We start from the raw sequence: 22,319 nt of genomic DNA, 5'->3' as shown, positions 1-22,319 counted from the left end.
AGGTGCAGTGCTCTCACACTGGAGGAAGCTAATGGCTGTTTATGGTTTCTAATGCATAATGCTATAGCTTTTGAAATAACGGGTCTCTATTACGACACAGTGTGCAGATAGAATCCATTGACGGGAAATGAAACAGTGATACCACAAGTGACCTCCCAGAATTTCTGAATGTACAGTATATGTCTTGACCTATTTAACCAAGAAACTTTAATGGATCAGTATCTCTATATGAAATGTGTCTACCTGCAGAAAGTGCTTGTTAGGGAGAATAGCTTAGCAGGCACTAAACTGTACTTTGATGAAAAAGATAATCTGTTATAAAATACACAGACCTCTATACGGTGCCCACAGATCTTCTTCCCCCACCAGGGGGAAGTCTTTGAGCTAGAGTCCAAGTCAATTCTCAAGTCTTTGAGCTAGAGTCCAAGTCAAGTCTCAAGTTCCAAGTCTCTCGTGGTTATAATGAATGTTGTATCACCTGCTGTGTTCAATCTAGGCTGCTTATAAAACTGCTTAGCTATAACGAATTCTGTAACTGTAACCTGTTTTTCACTTAAAGAGCACAACCATGTAATGTGCAATGCAATTAGTGACAGTTTATAAACTGCTGTAAGTCAACACATTCCCAGACTGTCACACCCAGTGTAAAGTTATAATTAAAAACTGTAAAGTTACATGATCAACAATAAAACCTGTAACCTGTTTGCAGCCAATGTTAATAATTAACGTGATGGCAGTAAATGATTACGTTAATTGACTGCCACAAGTTTAGCACGTAAACAAACGTTCATTCATCTTTTCATAAGGAACGACAGTCGGAGTTAACCTCCTGTAGGTTGTAGCTAAAGCAAGAAGCAAGCTAACTTTAGATGGCCAATGCTGAGCTAAACATGTTTACTAAGCTCAGGTTACCTATTTTGCATTCAGCGCTTCTAAGTTTGGGCCTTGTCGTATGAAGTTTTAAAGACAAAATTTATGATGAATGTGGCTACGCGCAGCTGATACTACGTGTTACATAGGCAGGTGGTAACGGTGGGAGGGGAATAACAGCAAACTCATCAGACGTTTCCAAGAAATAAACATTGTTCACGAGTCCCGCACCTCGAGTCCGAGTCCAGTCTTTTGAGGACGAGTCTCAAGTCGAGTCTCAAGTCACTGTGTGTGCGACTTAAGTCGGACTCGAGTCCAAGTCTCAAACTCGAGTTTCCATCTTCTTTCTCCACATCAAAACATCTCTCCATAGTCAATTGTCTAGAATGAAGACAATCTATAAAAACACTGCAGATGGGGGACTACTTAAATGATCATCAGTGCTGTGGAGGAAAAATATAATCAAGATTTAAACTTTTTCAGAGACAATGACAAAAATAGAAATAAGAAAACATAAACAAATAATTTTTTGTATACTTTCTAATATTCCAATTGTGCACAACAATTCAAAACATTTAACTGTTAAAATGTTTCAGCTGTCAGCACTTTCTTCCTTCAGAAGAAGTAAATCCTTCTGACTGAAAACTATTGATATTGAGGTCTTTGGATCATCCTGAGTAACCAGAGTAACAGGGACATTGTTTCTGCAAGGACATGTTGCTTTTCAGATGTAATTGTTAGATTCTTAGAGTACCAAAAGCAAACTTGCATTCACCTCCATTGTATTAGGGTGGAGGCAGAAATCAGTTTTTCTGCTTTACAATGGATTTGTGATCTCTCACCCAATGTCAGCTGGGATGAGCTACAGCACCCCACGACCCCACAAAGGATAAGTGGTTATAGATAATGGATGGATTTACATATGTGATCTTGATTGTGACGCATTCATGCTTTTACTCTTTGTAATCTTCTTTCTGAGATTCATGCTATCTGCCCGTTCCTATAAAACGTAATGTAGACATATGGACATTAGAGGCTTTTCTTGATCCCTCGATACATTTTATTTACATATGTTCAATATGTTCAAGTTGATTGCTCTGCAGCATCATTATTTGAAATGCCCTCCTATAGACTATATACAGTAGCCTGTGTAATTCTGATGAAGATTGTGTTGGAGGTAAGAGAACAGGTATTTTTGTTTATTTTGGTGTTAATGTATTCAAGTAAAAACCCATGAGATCATTTAGCAAGCAGTCTCAGAAATATACCCAATAGTACATTGGGCAGTTGACAGTAAATCTAAACTCTGGTATTGACTTTTAGAGGAAAAGTGCTCCAGATCTTTGATTTTTGTGTTTCCAGTAGGCCAGTAGTTGAATTCGTAGGTGTGATTTTGAACTTCTGATCAGATTCTGTAGCGTTTCCAGCCCTAATTTCAGTCTCATGGTAGAGTAGGAAACAATAAACAATGCAAAAACATGGGAAGGCTCAGGTGTGTACCTCTTTCATGGCTACTTCTCCAGAGTTAACTATAGTAGATGGGAATGGAACATGTACTACTCACCCTTCCTGAAAATATGGTCCGCCTCCTAAACCTTGTGTGAGTCAGCAAGCAGCAGGGGGTTCAGGCAGCCTGTGTCTGTGTGTGTGTGTGTGTGTGCGCATGCATGTTGAGCTCATCCCGCTGAATTGTGTATGAGCTGAGAGGAAAAGTGGAGGAAGAGTATGCTCTCTCTTCTGTCTCATATTTCTCAGCGGTGTAATGTGCCGCCTATTCATGCGATGCCTTTTAAAGGCATGGTGGGAATCGCTTCACAGTCAGGCACGAAACTCAATATGCTAATGCCTTCCAAGGGAGCGATGGAGGGGGAGAAAACATAACCTGTCAATTACCCACAGCAAAACCACTGAAAGATTTATATAAAACCACCAGAAATTTCCACAAGACAAAAGAGCTTAAACATGTGATAGATCAAAACACAAGCCACCAGTTGTTTTTACAAAGTCATGTCAGTAAAATTAACCTTCTCTGACTTAATGGCATCATGTTGAATTATATTTCATCTAAGGGGGCATATGGCAATTGTATCTTCATTAATTACCTTTTGAAAGTGCCAGGTGGAAATTTTGTGCTTTGATTAAAAGTTGGAGCTGTCAAAACTCATTATCTAAACAAGTGGAAATTTTGCGTCTGTCATCAAAAGCACAGACGTAAAATGGGTAAATACAGCTTGGAAAAGATAAGAAAAATAAAACAATACATCACAGATACGCCATACATCTGGAAGGCACTGGTGTAACAGCCAGCTGCTTTCCAGTGGCAGCGCAGCTTCACCCCCATGAGTGTCTGCCGGCTGAGGAGCCAGGAAGGCACAGCGGGACCGTCAGAATTGGTTTTAGATTATTTCGTTTCTCACACAGACATCATCAAGACCCCTCAGCTTAATTTGTTTACAGCTCAGAGATGGAGTGTTGGCAGTGCTCATCTCCCTCACTGGAATAATTGCTGTGATGATAGGCTTTGCTGGGAACATGGACAGGCATGTGAAAACAAGCACCATATCTGATTAGAGGTTTTGGAAACCGAGCCAAGCTGACGCACCCGCAACAGCGACATATCCCCAGTATAATATTTTCTCTCATCAGATCAATTCTTCCCTTGTGCTCTCTGATCCGTATGTCAAAGGGATTCCATGGGAAATTCTTTACACAGGTCTACCGCCTGAGAGTTGTGTCAAAATGCTGCACTGCAGGAACCAAGTGCTGTTGTTTCAATCGTGCCCACTGCCCAGATACAATCATCAGTGCTTTCAGATCAATTCATTTCCATTCCGAGACTCTATCACTGACTGATAACACATTAAAAAGCATCTAAATTGTTGTTTTTAACACCCAGTGTAGCTCTTTCTTGGGGAAAAACCATCTGGGGAACAGGAAGTGATGCATTTTATGATTCTTGCAGCAGGATTGGTTGGAATAAAGATAAAAAAAGGCAGTTATCGTGATCACTGATTGCTGCCATATGGCAACAGAGAATACAAGGATTAAGATGATAAACCACCATTTATAGTGCAGAAACACAGAAACAAGGAACGCTTAGCACAATAGTTGTACAGGAAAAAAGGCAAAAATCAGCTTTTCACTAATACGACATATTGTATTCAATGGTTCATGACCTCCGCTTTTGTTTCAGCCTTGAATGGTACTTTGATTCATAGGACTTAAACCCATGGACGACATATGGTCCTGAAGTCCACGCAAACCTCATCAGTGGAGGAAAATCCATGTCCGCTACTCTCCTGCCAGCTACCGGATACACGCTGAGTCCTCCTCCATCATCATCCCTCTATCTTCCCACCCCACCGCTTCCCCTGAGCCCAGCAGATTACAGATATCATTATAATGGACGTCCTGGCAGGCTAGCTGCGGTCACATTTAATTTGCCGTGGCCTGATATCTACACAAGATAATCAGCATTTACACCTGAGAGTGAAGACAGAAAGATGAGCGACGGTGTGTATGTGGGTGAGACAGTATTAGAATTAGAAAGAGAAGCATGACCAACACAGAGTGGGAGGAGTTAGAGAAAGTAAGAGTGAAGGAAAGATTGGAGAGAATCAGAAGGAATGATTATTAGGCACAGGGACAAAAGGAGAGTACCAATGATGCGCACTTGTCAGATTTGCATTTTAATAAGTATGACCTACTTTGGGCCCCTGAGGTGACTGTGAGCAAAACTTGAACACAGATGTTACATCTTAGTTTGGAGGGAGTTACCTTTCTCTCATACTGTATTTTGCCTTGTGAGGGCAGCCCAGTCCATTCACAAACAGATAAACAATAGTGTTGTAGGGCATTCTTATTGTAGCAGACGAGTGGGATCTCCACTGATCCCACATTTATGCTTGTGAGTATGTCTTTGTTCCTGCAGCAGTTGCAGGATTATGCATTTCCTGCTCAACTAATGCTTTTACTCCCATCTGGCATTGAGGACATTGATTTGTGTATGAAAGAAAGTTGTAAAAATTTGTGGAATTCTTGTATGAAGCCACCAGAACAGGTATATATTATATATGTTTAGCGCCGACCGGAATGAGCTTTCACATCTATAACGGATCAATTTCCCCTGAGCCGAGGAGTGACGACCTATTTCCTTTGAAGGGCTCCCCATACATATTTCAGCAGTGAACTACCTACCAAGCTCACAGGGAGACACATTGCTGTTGTGAATGTATTGCAACGTGACTGCAAGAAAGCACAATCTGTCACTCACTTTCTGAAAAACTTCGGTCTGTACCTCAATTTGCAATGGAAGTATGACACAATGTAAAATTCACCATTTCTATCTATCTATCTGTCTGTCTGATCTATCTATCTAATTTATGGTTTGTCTAGCCTGTCTCTCTAAGCCGCTCTCTCTTTCATTAAGTGGGCTCCTTACTCCGTCATCTCAAGGTGCTTTTTTCTTTCACCCCACGCTCTGTCTATACAAGCTTTAACCCCTACTGAATATTCATGATGCACTGCAGAAAACATCCATCTTAATGACTCCATTTTGACTCAAAGTCTACTCCAAAACAAGCCCAGGCCTCCTCTATCAGGCCACAGAAGTCAGGTAATTGTTCCCAATCCATCTTTCCTTCTTTAAAGTTATAACCATTCATATATTAGATCATTTTTCTTTTATAGTCATACAATGTGGTTCCGTTCAGTAATTATCTTTCTAGATAGCAGTCTATTGGTAGTGCATAAGCATGAGAGAATCACAGGAATCCTTGGAAATGAGGCATGCATGTAATCCTGCGTATTTTTATCTCATTGATATCAGTGTCACGTTTTACTGTTCCCTCTCTTTACAATGTGTCAGAGCTGTATTAGGTTATGGCTAATGCAAACGGAACATCCTACTGCAGCCACAGAAAACACAATTTGTTTGCCACCGTGGTTAGCACTGACTGTTTCATGCTAATCAAAAATGTGACTACAAAACAAGAGAGCGGTAATTGTCTGCATTTTTTATGTCAGCGGGTCATTTTTAATTTTTGCAAGGGAGTAATAGACCAGGAAGGAGCAGCCATCAGTCAGCTGTTAGATAAAGAGCTGCAGGTGACACCTCCAACCAAGGATTCTCACCAAGATAACCACCTTTACTGTGCCTTGCCGTTGTGTGGAGAACTACTACGCACACTGTGCACTGCAGGAAACCAGATTGGGCTTGCATTGACTGCCTTATTTTATTAAAACATGAGTTTGCTTGGTTGCACCAGTTGCTCTTCTTTTGTATTTGTACAAAGTAACTTTTATGCCCTTCATGTGTTTCAAGTAGGTTTTTATTCTCCAATTTAGCATTGATAGTCAAAAAATTCAACCTCCATTCAAACAAATAAAAACATTTAAGTCAGTTTTGATGAACAGGGTGTGAATAAAAATAACTTCCAGGATATCCTTCCAATTCACTCTTTAATAAAAGACCAACACCTATCTATCTATCTATCTATCTATCTATCTATCTATCTATCTATCTATCTATCTATCTATCTATCTATCTCTGTCTGTCTGTTTTATGGTTTGTCTAGCCTGTCTGTCTAAGCAGCCTTTTCTTTGAACTACTCTTTGAAAGCCTGCTAAAATCTGCAGTCTCTGAATTCATCATACAGTATTTGTCCTTCACATGAAAAACACCCATATATGCAGCTATTTATGCAAAGCTCAGAGTCCTTCTGAATCAGTCCTTCAGAACTTTGCCTTGAATGAAGATAAATAATGAGAAGAATTGGATACAATGCATACAGTGGAGAAATGTGGCCCCCATTGGCTTAAGCTTCCTCAACAAGGTGATGCAAGAGACTTAGTAAGACGTGGCATCAAAAAAACCCATCCAAGTCCCATCTGTCGAGTTTGCAAACTAATCACAACAACAGGCAGACTCACACGGGATGAGGATGATGATCACAAGGATTGGTAAGGAGTTCATTTTTTGCATCAAAAACGCTAATGAGAACATACAGCTAAAAAATACCAGAGAATATCTATCTATCTTTATGGAGGAAACAAATCTGAGGTTCTTCCTCAGGATAACCTCCCTCAAAAATATTCAGTTGAACATTTGGCAGTCCTGCTGTTAAAAGTGCAGCAGCCAATACTGACTCAGTGCAGACTTCAGATCGGGTCGTATGTCAGCAAAATGTGGCTAATCATATCAAAATGGCCTCCATGCTAACTGAAGCCAAGTATTGATGGGCTTTCCCTTTTTGCTATCGTCAAACTTTCTGCTGTGAACCGAATTTTTGTAATGTACAAATATTTTATTAGGGTTTGTCAGGGTTTGATAGATATGACAAAGGAGACATTGTTTGAAAAAATGTTTGTATTCATTATGTTGTTTGATACTCTCTAGTTTTGGTTTTAAATATGACATCTTTTATGCCCTTTATGTATTACACATAGTACACATCTATGCTTGTATGTATGTATGTATGTATGTATGTATGTATGTATCTATCTATCTCTGTTGGTGTTGTGGTAACCCTCCTCTTAACACCATGATCAGTGACATTGTACTTGTGCTCACGTTTTGGATCAACCAGCCACTTTATCTTTCTGAGTGGCACCGCAGCCTGCTAGAAGAGGAGCAGAGCAGGGTTGACTTATAAGGCTGACAACAGCTCCATTCATGCGTCTAATTTAAGACCGGCTTCTGCTCTGTCTAATTAACAATTTACTAGGCCATCAGTCAGCCTCCCCATTGTGGTATAATCAGCGTCACCAACATTCAGCCAGCTCAGTGCACACTTTCGGATCTGCAGTAGGATTAGAACGGCCATGCGACTTTGACTGGTACATGGACCGAAAAGTGGGCACTGCGAGTTCCAAGGACACAGCGAGAACATCCGTGAAACCCCAGATTGAAAGATGACACTGTGCGGTGGAGTGATATGGGCAATGTGTGCGACAAATTAGCCAGCTCTGTTTGTGCATGCTAGGTCCTGCAGCCATATAACGTTATGGCCGTGTTAAAGGAATCAACAGATACATATTCGCTCCCGGGGGGGGTTCAGCCGGTCGGTATGTAGTGGTGCTAATTAGCAGAGTTTCAGGAGTGGGACCACACATCAAGCACGTCATCGCCAGCATTTCCATAAATACCCACACGTCCTAAGTCCTTCCCTTCGCCCTCGTATTCTGCATCCCTCCCTCCCACCCCTTTCTCTGTCCTGCCTCCTGATCTCCTTCCTCCTCTCCATAGGTTTATAGGGGGTCCGTCGTGCCAGGGTGCTACTGCGGATTTCCCTATCGTAGCTTCCCCACAACGCTTTCTAATGTCTATTCAGCTACTGCAAGCTTCATACATCTTCTGTTCGTTAATCAATAAATCATTTAATCATACCTGTTGATTGTGGTCCTTGCTAGTGAAATCACGACACTGGTGTGAACGCAACTCTGATGTAACTGCATATTGTGTGCAAATTTCTCTTTTACTTTAGGGTTGGGTTTAGGAACATTAGAGGTTTGGATCTGCTCTGTCATGTGTAGGCACCTTTAAAGGATTATGATACAATGTCAGAGTGGATTTATGTAAAAAGACATGAATAAATCCACCCCATAAAGACTCCACCCGCCTCACCACCCTAATGTTGCATAACACTAATTCTTCTGGTCCTCCCTCTTCTCCCACACCCTACTCAGGACAAGAGCCAACCCTTATTATTGCTTTTTTATTTTTTATTTTATTTTAACAGACTAGTGTAGGGAGTGGGGGGTAACCAACAATATTCTGATAGTGGAATAATAACCCACAGAAAGGATTAAGGACTGGTAATCTGGGGGAATAGCGTGTTCCATTTGCTTTCTGTATATTTTTGCCCCTTAGCTTCCTCTGTATAAACACATAGAATTTTACTCGTTTATCCACTTAGTTCCTCTGTCTTGCTGATTAGCAGTGAAAGGGCTGGGAGGTTGTGATAACCTAGAGCGGATGGTTCCAAGGATATCTGAGGCCAGCATGCCTGTGTGTGTGTGTGTGTATCACTGGGAATCTGCATGTATGTGTGTGCATGTACTGTATAAACAAATGCAGTCCTACTTGAAGGGCGCGGCCAATTAAAAGAAACCCCTGAAGGAGTGTGCTCATCAGGATGCAGTGAACATAGCAGATCCGCTTTCAGATATCTTGCTGCAGTCTGTCACTGTAACCAAGGCCTTAATACCACCGAGGCTATGTGACACATCTTCATCCTTTAAACTTTGAGCAATCAATAAGAAATATGAATACAATGGCTTAGGATCAGAAAATGTATACAGAATCCGCAACAGTTTTATGTATGAATCACAATTTTTTGCGCAAACTCGTCAATCTTGTGTGTTGTGACTCATGTAATGTAAATTTAATCCTAATTTAATTGAATATGAAATTCTATTCAAAGATATTTGAAACAACTGAAACAATAATACAAGATAATATTATTAACAATAATAGTCTTGCAATATAAAGTCAAAAGTAATAGAATGTCCATAAAATGGTTCATTCGTATTACATTGTGTTATTTTATATAGATTTTTTTTGTAATAATTGGTTGATTTACTGCATAACCACGTAAGCATTACCTAAAACGTCAACTATTTACATGTTAAAACTAGATCTTCTTATTTTAATTCAACAACATCTCTCAAGAGTTATTATTATATCACCCAGTAGTGCATTACATGAAGAGAACAATTACATTTTGGACATAATTAGAGTTATTCAAACTCTTTTTGGCAAGTTTTAAATACCATTATCAAACATTATTACACTGCCTGTTGCTATGAATGCTATGAAATTGCTATGAAAAAACGGGTAAATAAATAATTGGATGGGAATGTTTCTGACTTGTGAGAGAAACAAAGCTATTCAGTTGTGATGGAAGTTGTGTGCAGATAAGACAAAGACAAGTTGATCCAAGGCTGGATGTCTGTATCGGAGCCAATTACCCTTAAACTACCTTTTATATTTACCCTCCTTGTCTACTTCTGGAAACCCAGAGGACTGATGTGTTTTTCTGGATGAACACAATTGAATTGCCAAGCCAAATCTTCTATTTACCTTCTTCTGTGATTTGGTCTTGGGTTGCAGCCAAATCACATGTTGCACTAGTCACAACTGTATTGACTCCCATTGACCCCCAAAACTTCATCACAAAGGGTAATGTGTGACCTTTATCGACCTCTATTGGTAACCAGCAGGAATTGCAACATCAGCAGTGCAGTCCATGGAACAGGTAAAGAGGTTTATTATTCTTCATAGCTGAAAGGTCTTGCACATAGTACAATCCACAACTGTTAAAGACTTCGAAAGAGTGAACAAATGAGAACAGGGAGAGTGGGAGCATCCTGAAATTCAGGCCCAAAAAGCTAGAAATGAAAGTCAGAAATCTCAGCACCTCGCAGAGTAATCAATGAGTCAGCAACCTTCCTGGCTACAGATATATTATGGTCACTTTGTACTGTGGGGAATTAAAAATACCTATACCTCAAGAGAAGACCTATTGGTCTCATTGCTGACCTTTCCCAATTAAGAGGGGTAAAAACGTGAACTTTCACAAGAATGTAAACACATTCCTCACTGATGGACTTTAAAGATAGCTGCAGTGCTACTAATTATATTTCTCCCACTTTGCTTCATCATCCATGCAGTTGACATACTGACATGTGATGAAAGACACTTGACTGGACAACGCGTGGTGGCAAGTCACACAAGCGGTAGGCATAATAAGTCGCAAGACCTTCACACCTCTCAATTTAACATGCCTGCTCGCTTCCTTTCTTCCTGTCTTTCTTTCTCTTCACTGTCTCTCCCTTCCTCAGACCTCCTCATACACTCAAAGAACAATACACCCACACACACATTATCCCTCCCAGCCTTCCCCCTGTGCTCATATATACACCCATACAAACACAAAGATGGATCAATTTCACATTCCCTTTCAGGATGCGGAAGATGCCATGTCTCATTGTCAGTTTATGGCACGATGTTTGATCCCACCTAATTCCGCTATGCAAATTAGCTATTGTTTTTTTTTTTTTGCATGCCATCTTTTTTCTTTACGGCTTGATACGTTCTAAACAATTATCTCCCCACCTCAGATGCTACATCTTGTGGCCTATTTTTGAAAATAGGCCAGAGTTTTTGGCAAGGCACTGTCAAAACAATAACAAAGTTAACTAATTGAAAAAAATGCCCTCATTGTGTAGTGGTTTAAAACTCCTGAAGAGAAAGCCTTCAGTTCCACCATAATGGTTTTATCCATTCATTTAGGCTTTATTGGCTTTGTTTGGCAGTAGACAGGGAGCAACAGCACCCCCGAGCAACAGCTTTCCCACAGAGTCATTAGATCATATGCTGACTGGCTGAAAAAGGGTGTAAATTAAAGTCCCTCCTCACTCTGACACCTTAAACACAAAACACGGCAGGCCATATTTTCTCCGCCAAATCAGATGGATACCATTTATAATTGCAGCATAAAAAAACAAACAGACATAGGTGTGTGTCAGAAACCTGGTGCTAAATCACATCAGCAGGTGGATGATGAAAACCTGCCTGAAGGGTCTGAGGGACCCAAAGCCATTCTGTGCCAATGAAGGGGTGCTCACTTGAATTTGCATCACCCTGTGACATATCAAAGAGAATGCACAAGTAGATCTCTTTGATTTTGCTAGTTGGGAAATGCAAAGTTACTCTGTAGGCCCACGTCTGCGGCTTTCTTACCATAATCCTGCAGTTTTAGCCAAGTAATGAACAACGTGAGGAAGAGGGAGTGTGTACAGGATGTTGCATAAGCACTCTGTGTGTGTGTGCAGGGGTGGGGCAGGGTGGGGATTAGGCTTTTCCACAAGAAGGCCTACATGTACATGGTGCTGCTTATCAACCATCACATGTAACCTAAGTGTTATTCTCTCTGCACTGCATTTACACAAAGCAGGCGCACAAGAACAATCAGGCGTACAAGAACACACGCACTGACTTGCCAGGTGCTACCTCCTCCCTGCCCCTCCTCCCTCGACCTCTCCCTTCACACACACGCGCGCAGAGGCAAACATACACACAGCCTAGAGCACGCTCCAGCCAAAAAAAAAAAAAAAAATTCTTAGCCATTTCCGGCGGGAATAGCAAAGCATTCCTGTCCTCATTAGAATAGCTCCACGTCCAACTATAAGGCCCTACTCCCTGTCTTTTTGGCGGCACCCTGAGTGGGTCGATGCCACAAAAACAGCAATTATAAGCCAAGGAGCTGGAAAGTGGAGCGGTATTATTGGGCCGCCAAGCGGACCATCTGTAGACTTCATCAAAAGCTCAGCCCACAGCGTCCAGACGGGCTGATCGGATGCCCGGGTTAAGTTGCGATATCATGCAGAGCATATTGACCGCTACAAACACTACACTGCCTCTCACTGTCACTCACGCGCACTGATACACACAGAGAAAAAAGGGGCGCGCACAAAATCTGCTCTGAATTATGACTCAATTAAGAGACACTGAGTCAAGGTCGTTTAGAGCCGCAATATCCATAACTGATATTGACGCTGCTTGTTAGTCCGCTCCATTAATAAAATAATAATATGTTACTGTGCAGATTAGAGGTGTTTATTCCCGCATATTGTCAGTTAGGTACCAGTTTAACCAAAACCCCGGGGGAGCCAGGAGAATAAACTCCAATTAGGACATGTGATTTATCTTTGGTTGTGTCTATTCTCCATAGAGCAGTGACACTGCCCGATGTGGATGTTATCATTGCGCAGTAACCCAGCAGGGTCCTCCTGTCTGCTTTATGTGAAAACTTTACAAAGACATTCTATTGTCTAATGTGAACTACTTACCATCAATAATAACGGTCTTCATGATTTAGATGGCGGGTGAAATCCAGAAGCTGGATAAATCCAAGTCGAGTGAATCCCAGGCTGTGGGGAGACAGATAGGATATCCGCGTTTTATTGCAATTTATGGGTAATTGCAAATCCAGTGCACGGTTAGAGACGGACAGCCTAATGCACCCCTGCACCTTTCAAACTTTAGCCGTACGTCTTCCCGAGTAGGGAGCCACGTCTCCGGCTGCACCCTAGCTCAGTCATTTGGACGAGGGATTACAAAATAGTTAGCAATAAACATCCAAATTCTGATCAGTAGACTCGACACACCGGTCGACACCTCCCCGAAATATAGGACGCGCAAACAGCTCCGGAGAAGAGCTCAAAGTGTTAACGCAGTAGTGGATAATCAGTGGCAAAGGCGAAAAATCAGTATTGGATCCATTTTTAAATTGCTGCACATATCCAGCCCGATCACTTGCCCCGCTGTATATTTCCCAAGTACACGGAGAAAAGTGTGGTGGATGCGCACGGATGTCGGCCGCACTGGTGAGCGTCGGTGTGCGTTCAGCACCGGGAGGTGGAAAGGGAGGGCGGGGCAGCGAGGTGCGTTTGGCGGAGAGAGACAGAGGGAGAACGTTCATAGATGAATGTTTTATGGATATGTATAACGCTGCAAAAAATATTCCTTTTAAATTTCAAAGTGGAGTTTGCCCATCAATCAAGGTAAAGCAAAATAGATTTGATGTTATATATTTAATTTGCTGAATTTTCTGCCTGATTTCACTACAGTTATTTATAGAAGACTCCCTACACTGACACTGTACTGGGAAAACAAGTTATTTTAAACAACTGATTTACTTTATATTTTAAGAGTGAATCTGAGACATAATGACTTATTCAGACACACATTTCTTGCAGCGCAGGGTTGCGCTCTAATGAATGTTTTATGTGCAGGGGGGTGGTGGTGGGAGGGTAGGGAGTGACGTGAGGCGAATCTATTTGGATCAGACACGGCCAGGCACGCACATGCATACGAAAACACCCCCAAAAGACAGGCGAAAAGCCAGGCCAATGCTGGTGGGGCCCTGCTTCCTCTCGGGGGCTGGACAATTTGGCTGCTCTGATGTCGTAGGCGGAGTTGTTAAACACCGACAGAAAACAAAACAAAACAAAACAAAACAGTGGTTTCAGTTCTGCTTGTTTAACCGGGCAGACAGACCAAGAGAAAAAAAATCCTCAAACTTACTTTTCATTTTATTTTAAGACTTAACGTCAGCATCTCCCTTTATTTCTTTCCATTATAATTTATTGCTCATATTTTGAATTTGTCTAGAAATTAAATGTGCATTTTGTACATTGTCTTTATTACCTACTATTCAAGCAGGCATTTCTTTCTCTGTATTTTCTCCATATGGAAATTCAAAGTGCCTTTGGGCAGGGCATGTCCTTTCCCAGAATCCGACATTAAACATTTAATTTCCTTGCATTTGATATGATAATGGTTGGTTTTTTAAAAAGTGATTAGATTATTGAGCAGCATATACACTCGCAATGCTGAGTGGACCAAATATGTTACATAGTCTTTAGCTTTGCTTGGTTTGCTGAAACACAGGAGCTTTGGATTCGCAGCCGCAGTGCTATTATCTTTAGGTACCATACGCCCCCTACCGGCAAACATCAAAATAGATCTTCATCACCATGGAAAGAGACAGAAAAGCCTCATCTGTGGAAGATGATTCCCTGGTGGCCTTCAGCTAAGGCGAGGAATTATACTGAATATGAGTCTGTAAGCTCTGGCAGATAAATTATTGAATTCACAGTGGAGGCTATTGTATATATTTATTATATTTCCTATAAGGAAATATGGAATATTTCCTTGTGCTGGCATGTACATTCATAATCATAATCACTTGTATTGGGGTGGTATTTGTAGACATACAAGGAATTTGACTCGGGTCTTACATTGCTCTCAGTGTACATACACAGAACAAACATGAACAAACAGGACAACAAGCACAACAAAAACAGACACAAACTACCATTTACAGATACACACACACACAATCATAGACAGAAACAACAACATTTGTAGACAGGAAGACAACAGTGCCATGAAGAATAGTACACAGGATGCTGGGATATTCTTGTGTCTGTATTTTGAGGTACATGACATATACAGAACATGAACAGCATACATAGATGTGTTTATGGTGATGATATTTATTTATTATCTTAAAGAAAACGAATTACAGTTATTCAGTGCTAATTGTCCGGGAGCTGGATGTGATGTTCCTCAGTCTATCCTGCTGCCTCCTGGCCTCGAGTCATTTAATCCAGAGATGGAGGGTTTTTTGGGGTCCAGGATGATTGTTGAGCGTTTGAAGCAGGAGGGAACTTCACAGAGCTCCAGTGATCTGTTGAAGATCTGTGTGAAGATGGGGGCCAGTTGGTCAGCACAGATTTTCAGGCAGAATGGTGACACTCCATAATGAACTATAAGAAACTTTCCAAATTGTACACTTGATATTTCACTTGGAATAGCAGCTTAGCTGTTGAATTGTGACACATACAGGAAATATGAGGCTGTGTGTATTATTAGACACACTGGCACAAGATCAAATACTTACCTTAATTACAGCATAGTATGTAGACTAAGACAGGAAAAAAACAGATTACCACAGGGAGCAGGTGAATGGAAACCACAGACAGGTGGGTGGTGTTGTCGAGTGAAATGGGGGTATGTGCAGCAGGCTAATCCAAAGCTTACAACTACCACCAATATTGAATCACACCAACAGAATATGTCAGTGAGCCATTCGCCTTGTATTTGCTCACAGCGGAGGCCAGCAGGGCCAGATGGCCAGTAGAGACACAGTCCAAAGTCGCAGCAGCGACCTGCTGAGATCGAGGTCACCCCGTGAGAAAAGGAAATGCTGTCACCTTTCACAGTTGTCTCTGTCTCTCCTGCTTTATCTGAATCCCTCCATGTGTGCGCGTAATCCTGTCATGCATTTATATGCTGTGTTTGTGTGCCCTGGAGTGTAGGCTACTGTAACAGCCGTTTTTTGGACTGAATTTTAAAAGGCTTTTCACAACAGAAAAAGTAAATTAATAATATTTATATATCTGCTGCAATACAAAAAATATAGCCGATAGAAATGTATGACATCGTATTGGAGTAACCCAGCTCTGGAGATATGTTTATACACTTGCTGTGGAATAACTTTTTTATGCGGTAAGTAACTAACTTAAAACAAACATCATTGGAGAACACAACTTGTAAAAAAAATGATTTTTATTTAAGTCACAGCGTACAGTGTTGACATGATCACAGAAATTGGCCACAACAAGACATTCCCAGAGCAGAACCCTCCCTAAATATATCCAGAGCTAGAAAAATTTATTTAGCTTGCTGGTTAAGAAGTCTCCTTGTGCCAGGAAGTGAAAGGTGTACTGTAACTGATTATTATACCTCCCCTAGCTCATTATCCAACATGCCCACTCAATCCCGAGTCCTAAGCTCATTCCATTATAGTATATCACAATCATATGCGCGAGCAACTGAAAAGGACACAGGTAAATGTGTCAAGGGAGCTTTGAGGCTGGAGGCCTTGCACAACGAGCGACTGTAAATTAACTGAGGGTGAATCATTGCCATGTCAATGGGGAAAAAAGGAGATTTTTTTCTTTAATTCATGACAGTAATGAAATGAGTCAAGCTGTTGAGTCTCAAAGGCAGCTGATCCCTAGGCTGGGGCTATACTATTCTTTTCATCACAAGTCTGACGGATCAAAAAGGAGAATGGAGGCATAAATAACTTCCTTAGGTAATAGGAAAGTTAGTTGTGTCTCACTGCCACAAGAACTACAGTATGACCAGTGTGAATTACAGTCTATGAATGAAAGCTAAAACTGAAGGCTTTTACTCACTCTAGATTACATTTTGTACAACTTCCCTTCAAAACCCGCAGCATGGGGTGACTAGGTCTCTCTCTCTCCTTGTTTTTCATTTCCCCCATTGTGCAATCTACAAACAGAAGTGTGGGGGGGGATCCCTGCTGGCTGAGTTTCACAGTACGTTTGTGAAATATAATGGGTTAAAAAAAAATACTGTTATTTTTACACTAACAGTTGGAATTAGAGTAACTCCTGTAGGCCACAACAAACACAAAATGCATGAGAATTTACAAAAGTAACAAAACACATTGAAGGTTGTGATTCTCAGCACTAAACCTGCAAAATAGTTTCTGTTTATTGTCTGTATCATTTTAGAATTTTTATGTAAAACGTTTGCTTTGTGTCACAGTTTGTCATGGTGTGTGTGTGTGTGTGTGTGTGTGTGTGTGTGTGTGTGTGTGTGTGTGTGTGTGTGTGTGTGTGTGTGTGTGTGTGTGTGCGCGCACACACGGTGGCTGAGTCCCAAGAAGAATCCACAAGGGAAAACACAAAATACAGGCCGACAGAATTACAGGTGACGGAGAACAGGGAGCGGGAGTCGGTCGGACCACCGACGGAGCTGGTTTTGGTCGGACCACCGACGAGGGAACAGGAGTCAGCTGGAGATCAGGCAGGCTGCTAGCAGCGCTAGCTGGCCGGTAATCAGGCAGGGCAGGCACGGGGTTAGCTGGCTGACAGCTAGCTGGTTGGCTGACTGGTTGGGGACTAGCAGTCCTTGGGCTCTCTGGCTCTAATGCAAAGTCCATCAAAAAAAGAGACCAGAGAGCTAGATGTCCAGGAGTCCACAACCAGCCTGGGTACTGGAGCCAACACAGGAGGGGGATGACCAGGCGGGCGGCTAGCAGCGCTAGCCGAGCAGGACAGGTGGAGGCTTCCCAGCATGCAGCCAGCAGGCCGGGAATCAGGCAGGGGGCTAGCCGCAGGAGTGCTCGCAGACCGGAGCTCCATACCAGCAGGGCGGGGTCAGGCTTGGGGTTAGCTGGCTTGTGGCTAACTCGCTGGGTGCTGGCAGGCTAAGGCTCCGGCAGGCAGCTAGTAGGCCAGGGATCAGGCGGCCTGGTGTTAGCTGGCGAGCTAACAGGCTGCAGGAGGCCACGAGCAGAGCCACCTCTGGGTCGGTCCTCCACATGACCGAGAGCAGTTCAAAAAACTGCGACTCTTCAGCTGTTAGCTCCTCTTTAGGCACCCCCAATTCCTCCCAGGTGCTGGGCAATTTAACAATGTCCGCTGGGTCCATGTTATGTCGGGTCATTCTGTCACAGTTTGCCATGGTGAGACAGGTAGGTGGGCCCAAATACAGGACACATTGTGCGGACAGCGCTTCTTCACACCACAAAAACACTGCAATGACCCGACAAAGACTAGACGGAAACACCAGGTAAATATATACAGGGACTAACGAGCAGGGCGGGAGCAACACAGGTGACAGACATGAGACTAACGAGACACAGGCAGGCAGAGAGAGAGCGGGGGAAAACAGAGAGAGGCAGGCAGGCAGAGACAGCAAAGGGGAACAAAGAGGCAGGCAGACAGAGTGATAACTGGGGGAACAGATGGAACACTTGACAGGCAGACATGGGGCAAAATAACCAACACAGACAGAACATATGTAACAAAATACCAGACAAGAATCTAACTCAGACAATAACAGAAACCCATGTAAACAGACAAACACCGACTAACTATAACACAGGGATCATAACAGACAAAACCTAAATGAGAACACAGAACTAGAACACAGAGTACCGAGCAGACTAAACCAAAATGATGCAGAGAAAGAACTAGAAGCAAATACTACGACATGAACTAAGGCACAGGACTAGGAACAAAGACATGGAACCAAAACAGACTAAATAACAGATACTGAACCGACAAAACAATATCTCAGATAAACTCAAGACAGGATCGTGATTAATAAAATTTTATTTATATAGCGGCAACTCACAACATCTCATAGCGCTTTTCATATACAGTAGAGCAAGTCTAGATCGTACTCTTTGTGATATTATTTACAGAGATGCAACACTTCCCACCGTGAGCAAGCACATGGCGACAGAGGCAAGGAAAAACCTCCTTTTAAGAGGCAGAAACCTCAAGCAGAACAGTGGCTCAGGGTGGTCGGCCATCTGCCTTGACCGGTTGGGGTTTAGAGAAAGAGTGAGAGAGAGAGAGAGAGCGAGAAAGGAAAAGAGCGAGAGAGATAGCAAGAAAGAGGGAGAGAGGGCTGGGGGGGGGAGGGTAGGGCGGAGCTGTTGTTAAATGACAAATACATTTACTTTGTACGTTGTATGTCTAAAACATAATAATTGCAAAAGCAAAAAATTTTTTTTTGGGTTTGAAATGTTTGATTTTTGTCTGGCCTAAAAGCCAGTTTTAGAAAATATTGAAGTGGTAACCCTTCACTTTGCTACAAACTGTGCATTTACATTGGATAAAAATGGTATGTCATACCAAATATATACGTATAATTCCAGTATCTTACATAGTGATTTATTTTTGGGGTTAGTTACAACCCAGAGAGGTCTTATTTCCCGTTAGGCCTCTTTGTAAAACTCCAAAAACAGAAATCCCACAGACTTATCTGGAATTTGGGAGAGGTAGTGCTGCGTAAACACTTCTGTCAACACCAATCACAGTAGTGCTTAATGCAATCCACTGTATTTAATCATGTGGTACAGCAGGGGTCTCTGACAACCTAAACAAACAAACTGCATAATTTTCTGTAGTGGGATCATCATGTTTATAAGCAATTATCATAAAATTAGCAAAACCCGTGAAGTATGAAGCTAATAAAAATATCCCTGGATGCTCCATCAACTCAAACAGTGTGGTGTCCGAACAATAATGCTGCGATGATGTGTTGAGAGGAAACCCGCTTGACACTGTTCTTGATCATAAAAGTTTATTAAATCAAAGCGTTCAGCATCAATTACAAGCTCTGCAGTAGCTTGGAGAGTGGCCACTCTGTCTCTCTGTACATCAAACAAAGCTTATATAGGATATGTTTAGGTATCTGTTAGGTACCATAGAAGGGTTTGAGTCTGCAAAGTAAAAAGGTCAAACCCATAGAAGGGTACAGTACTATTTTGAGGTAACAAAACAAGGGGTTAGAGGTCAAATTCTATAGAAGGGTTCAGTCCCTACATAACCACCAATCACTGCTCTCCCCGTAGAAGGTCACTGACCCTCTGTCTTGCTGCTACAGTGCTATTTTGAACTGTTATGAGTCAAATGCACAAGTATTGGATACTACAACAGAAAACAGCTGTCTACAACATGAAGCCAATGTACAGTTAGTACCATATATGTATGTATACACTATACTTGCTTTTGCAACAACGGCTACCCATACATTTAAATAAAGCACATTTAAACTTTAAACAAGTTTAAACCAGGGCCCTATAGCAAGACATTTTGAAATAATGTGGTTTGGGGTATTTTATACACTCACCTAAAGGATTATTAGGAACACCATACTAATACTGTGTTTGACCCCCTTTCGCCTTCAGAACTGCCTTAATTCTACGTGGCATTGATTCAACAAGGTGCTGAAAGCATTCTTTAGAAATGTTGGCCCATATTGATAGGATAGCATCTTGCAGTTGATGGAGATTTGTGGGATGCACATCCAGGGCACGAAGCTCCCGTTCCACCACATCCCAAAGATGCTCTATTGGGTTGAGATCTGGTGACTGTGGGGGCCATTTTAGTACAGTGAACTCATTGTCATGTTCAAGAAACCAATTTGAAATGATTCGAGCTTTGTGACATGGTGCATTATCCTGCTGGAAGTAGCCATCAGAGGATGGGTACATGGTGGCCATAAAGGGATGGACATGGTCAGAAACAATGCTCAGGTAGGCCGTGGCATTTAAACCTAAGTGTGCCAAGAAAACATCCCCCACACCATTACACCACCACCACCAGCCTGCACAGTGGTAACAAGGCATGATGGATCCATGTTCTCATTCTGTTTACGCCAAATTCTGACTCTACCATCTGAATGTCTCAACAGAAACCGAGACTCCTCAGACCAGGCAACATTTTTCCAGTCTTCACCTGTCCAATTTTGTTGAGCTCTTGCAAATTGTAGCCTCTTTTTCCTATTTGTAGTGGAGATGAGTGGTACCCGGTGGGGTCTTCTACTGTTGTAGCCCATCCGCCTCAAGGTTGTGCGTGTTGTGGCTTCACAAATGCTTTGCTGCAAACCTCGGTTGTAACGAGTGGTTATTTCAGTCAAAGTTGCCCTTCTATCAGCTTGAATCAGTTGGCCCATTCTCCTCTGACCTCTAGCATCAACGAGGCATTTTCGCCCACAGGACTGTCGCATACTGGATGTTTTTCCCTTTTCACACCATTCTTTGTAAACCCTAGAAATGGTTGTGCGTGAAAATCCCAGTAACTGAGCAGATTGTGAAATACTCAGACCGGCCCAGACTGAGACTCAGACTGACATTCAGTTTGGAGTTCAGGAGATTGTCTTGACCAGGACCACACCCCTAAATGCATTGAAGCAACTGCCATGTGATTGGTTGATTAGATAATTGCATTAATGAGAAATTGAACAAGTGTTCCTAATAATCCTTTAGGTGAGTGTATATATTCAAAATTAGTCAAATGTAAATATACTGAGTCTATAAATGCTGGAATCATCATGTAAAATAACCCACCTTGTGGTAGTTTTGAATTTTTGAATGTAAAATCCTCCCAAATTGTATATAATCCCCAAATTAAGAGGAAAAAATCCAAGGACTTTATTTATTCAGTGTCCTCAGCAGTATCTACAGCCCTTCTGGGTTCCATGCATGTAACTGTATTTTTAATTTATATATTTATGTATTTAATTATAATGCATATAACACCTGACTGAAGGACAGTATGTACGATGGACATATGAAATTAGTTAGAAATTAGTTCCCCTTCGAGGGAACTCGAACTGCGTCGGTGACGACATAGCCGTCACACGCTACCGTTCTAGCAACACCAATAGGATTGGAGTAGTTTCGTTCCCCTTCTCGGGGAACAAGGGTTACACACGTAACCCGAGACGTTTCACTACAATTGAGATTATTGGTAATTTTCAGATCATCACACTGATAATGCATCTTTACAGCGTTACCAGAAAAACAAGTGCATAGGTAGATTGTTTAAGCAGGTTATTACGACCTTTATACATTTATTGTTAGGCCGCAAGCTCTAGTGGCCAGATTACGGTAGCAAAAGAGGAAGTCAGGTGATGTAGTACAAAGACAGGCAGGTGCATGGGGTGGATGGATGGTCAAACAAACAAACTCAGGACTTTTACCCTGGATATCGTCCCATGTGAAACCAAGTCAATGTTGACTTATAAACGGGTTTCTATGCAACATCATCACAGAGATGCGCAGACAACTAGCGGACAGAAAACAGCACTCTGTCTTCGCAGCATATCAGTCTATACGGCATATCTCTTGTAATTGTAATTGTAATATGTTACTTTTTACTTATTACTCATCTAAAAAATAACAATATTACCTTACTTATTACTGGGTATTAAAAGTAAATTGTCACGTAACTCGATACGTTACAATTAGTTTCAACGACACCACCCCATCCTTAAAAGTGATGAGGTTAAACAATATTAAAGAACCAACCCGTGGTAGGGGCGT

At 41.8% G+C, this 22,319-nt stretch overlaps 1 protein-coding gene across 1 annotated transcript in view; it reads right to left on the bottom strand.

The window, feature by feature from the left end:
• rtn4r (reticulon 4 receptor) overlaps positions 1-13,285 on the bottom strand; it is a 44,153-nt gene extending 30,868 nt beyond the window's left edge. The window contains exon 1 of the mRNA XM_038704336.1: positions 12,724-13,285. Coding sequence (XP_038560264.1) covers positions 12,724-12,745 — 22 coding nt within the window. The 5' untranslated portion in view covers positions 12,746-13,285. The remainder of the gene's footprint in view (positions 1-12,723) is intronic.
• Positions 13,286-22,319: the final 9,034 nt, after the last annotated feature.

Source organism: Micropterus salmoides, unplaced genomic scaffold, assembly GCF_014851395.1.
Source record: "Micropterus salmoides isolate LMB-PRFRI ecotype aquatic unplaced genomic scaffold, ASM1485139v1 Ms_hic_scaffold_7, whole genome shotgun sequence".
NCBI classification, from domain to species: Eukaryota; Metazoa; Chordata; class Actinopteri; order Centrarchiformes; family Centrarchidae; genus Micropterus; species Micropterus salmoides.
The sequence above is the reverse complement of the archived record's forward strand: the minus strand, read 5'-3'. Positions and strand labels throughout refer to the sequence as shown.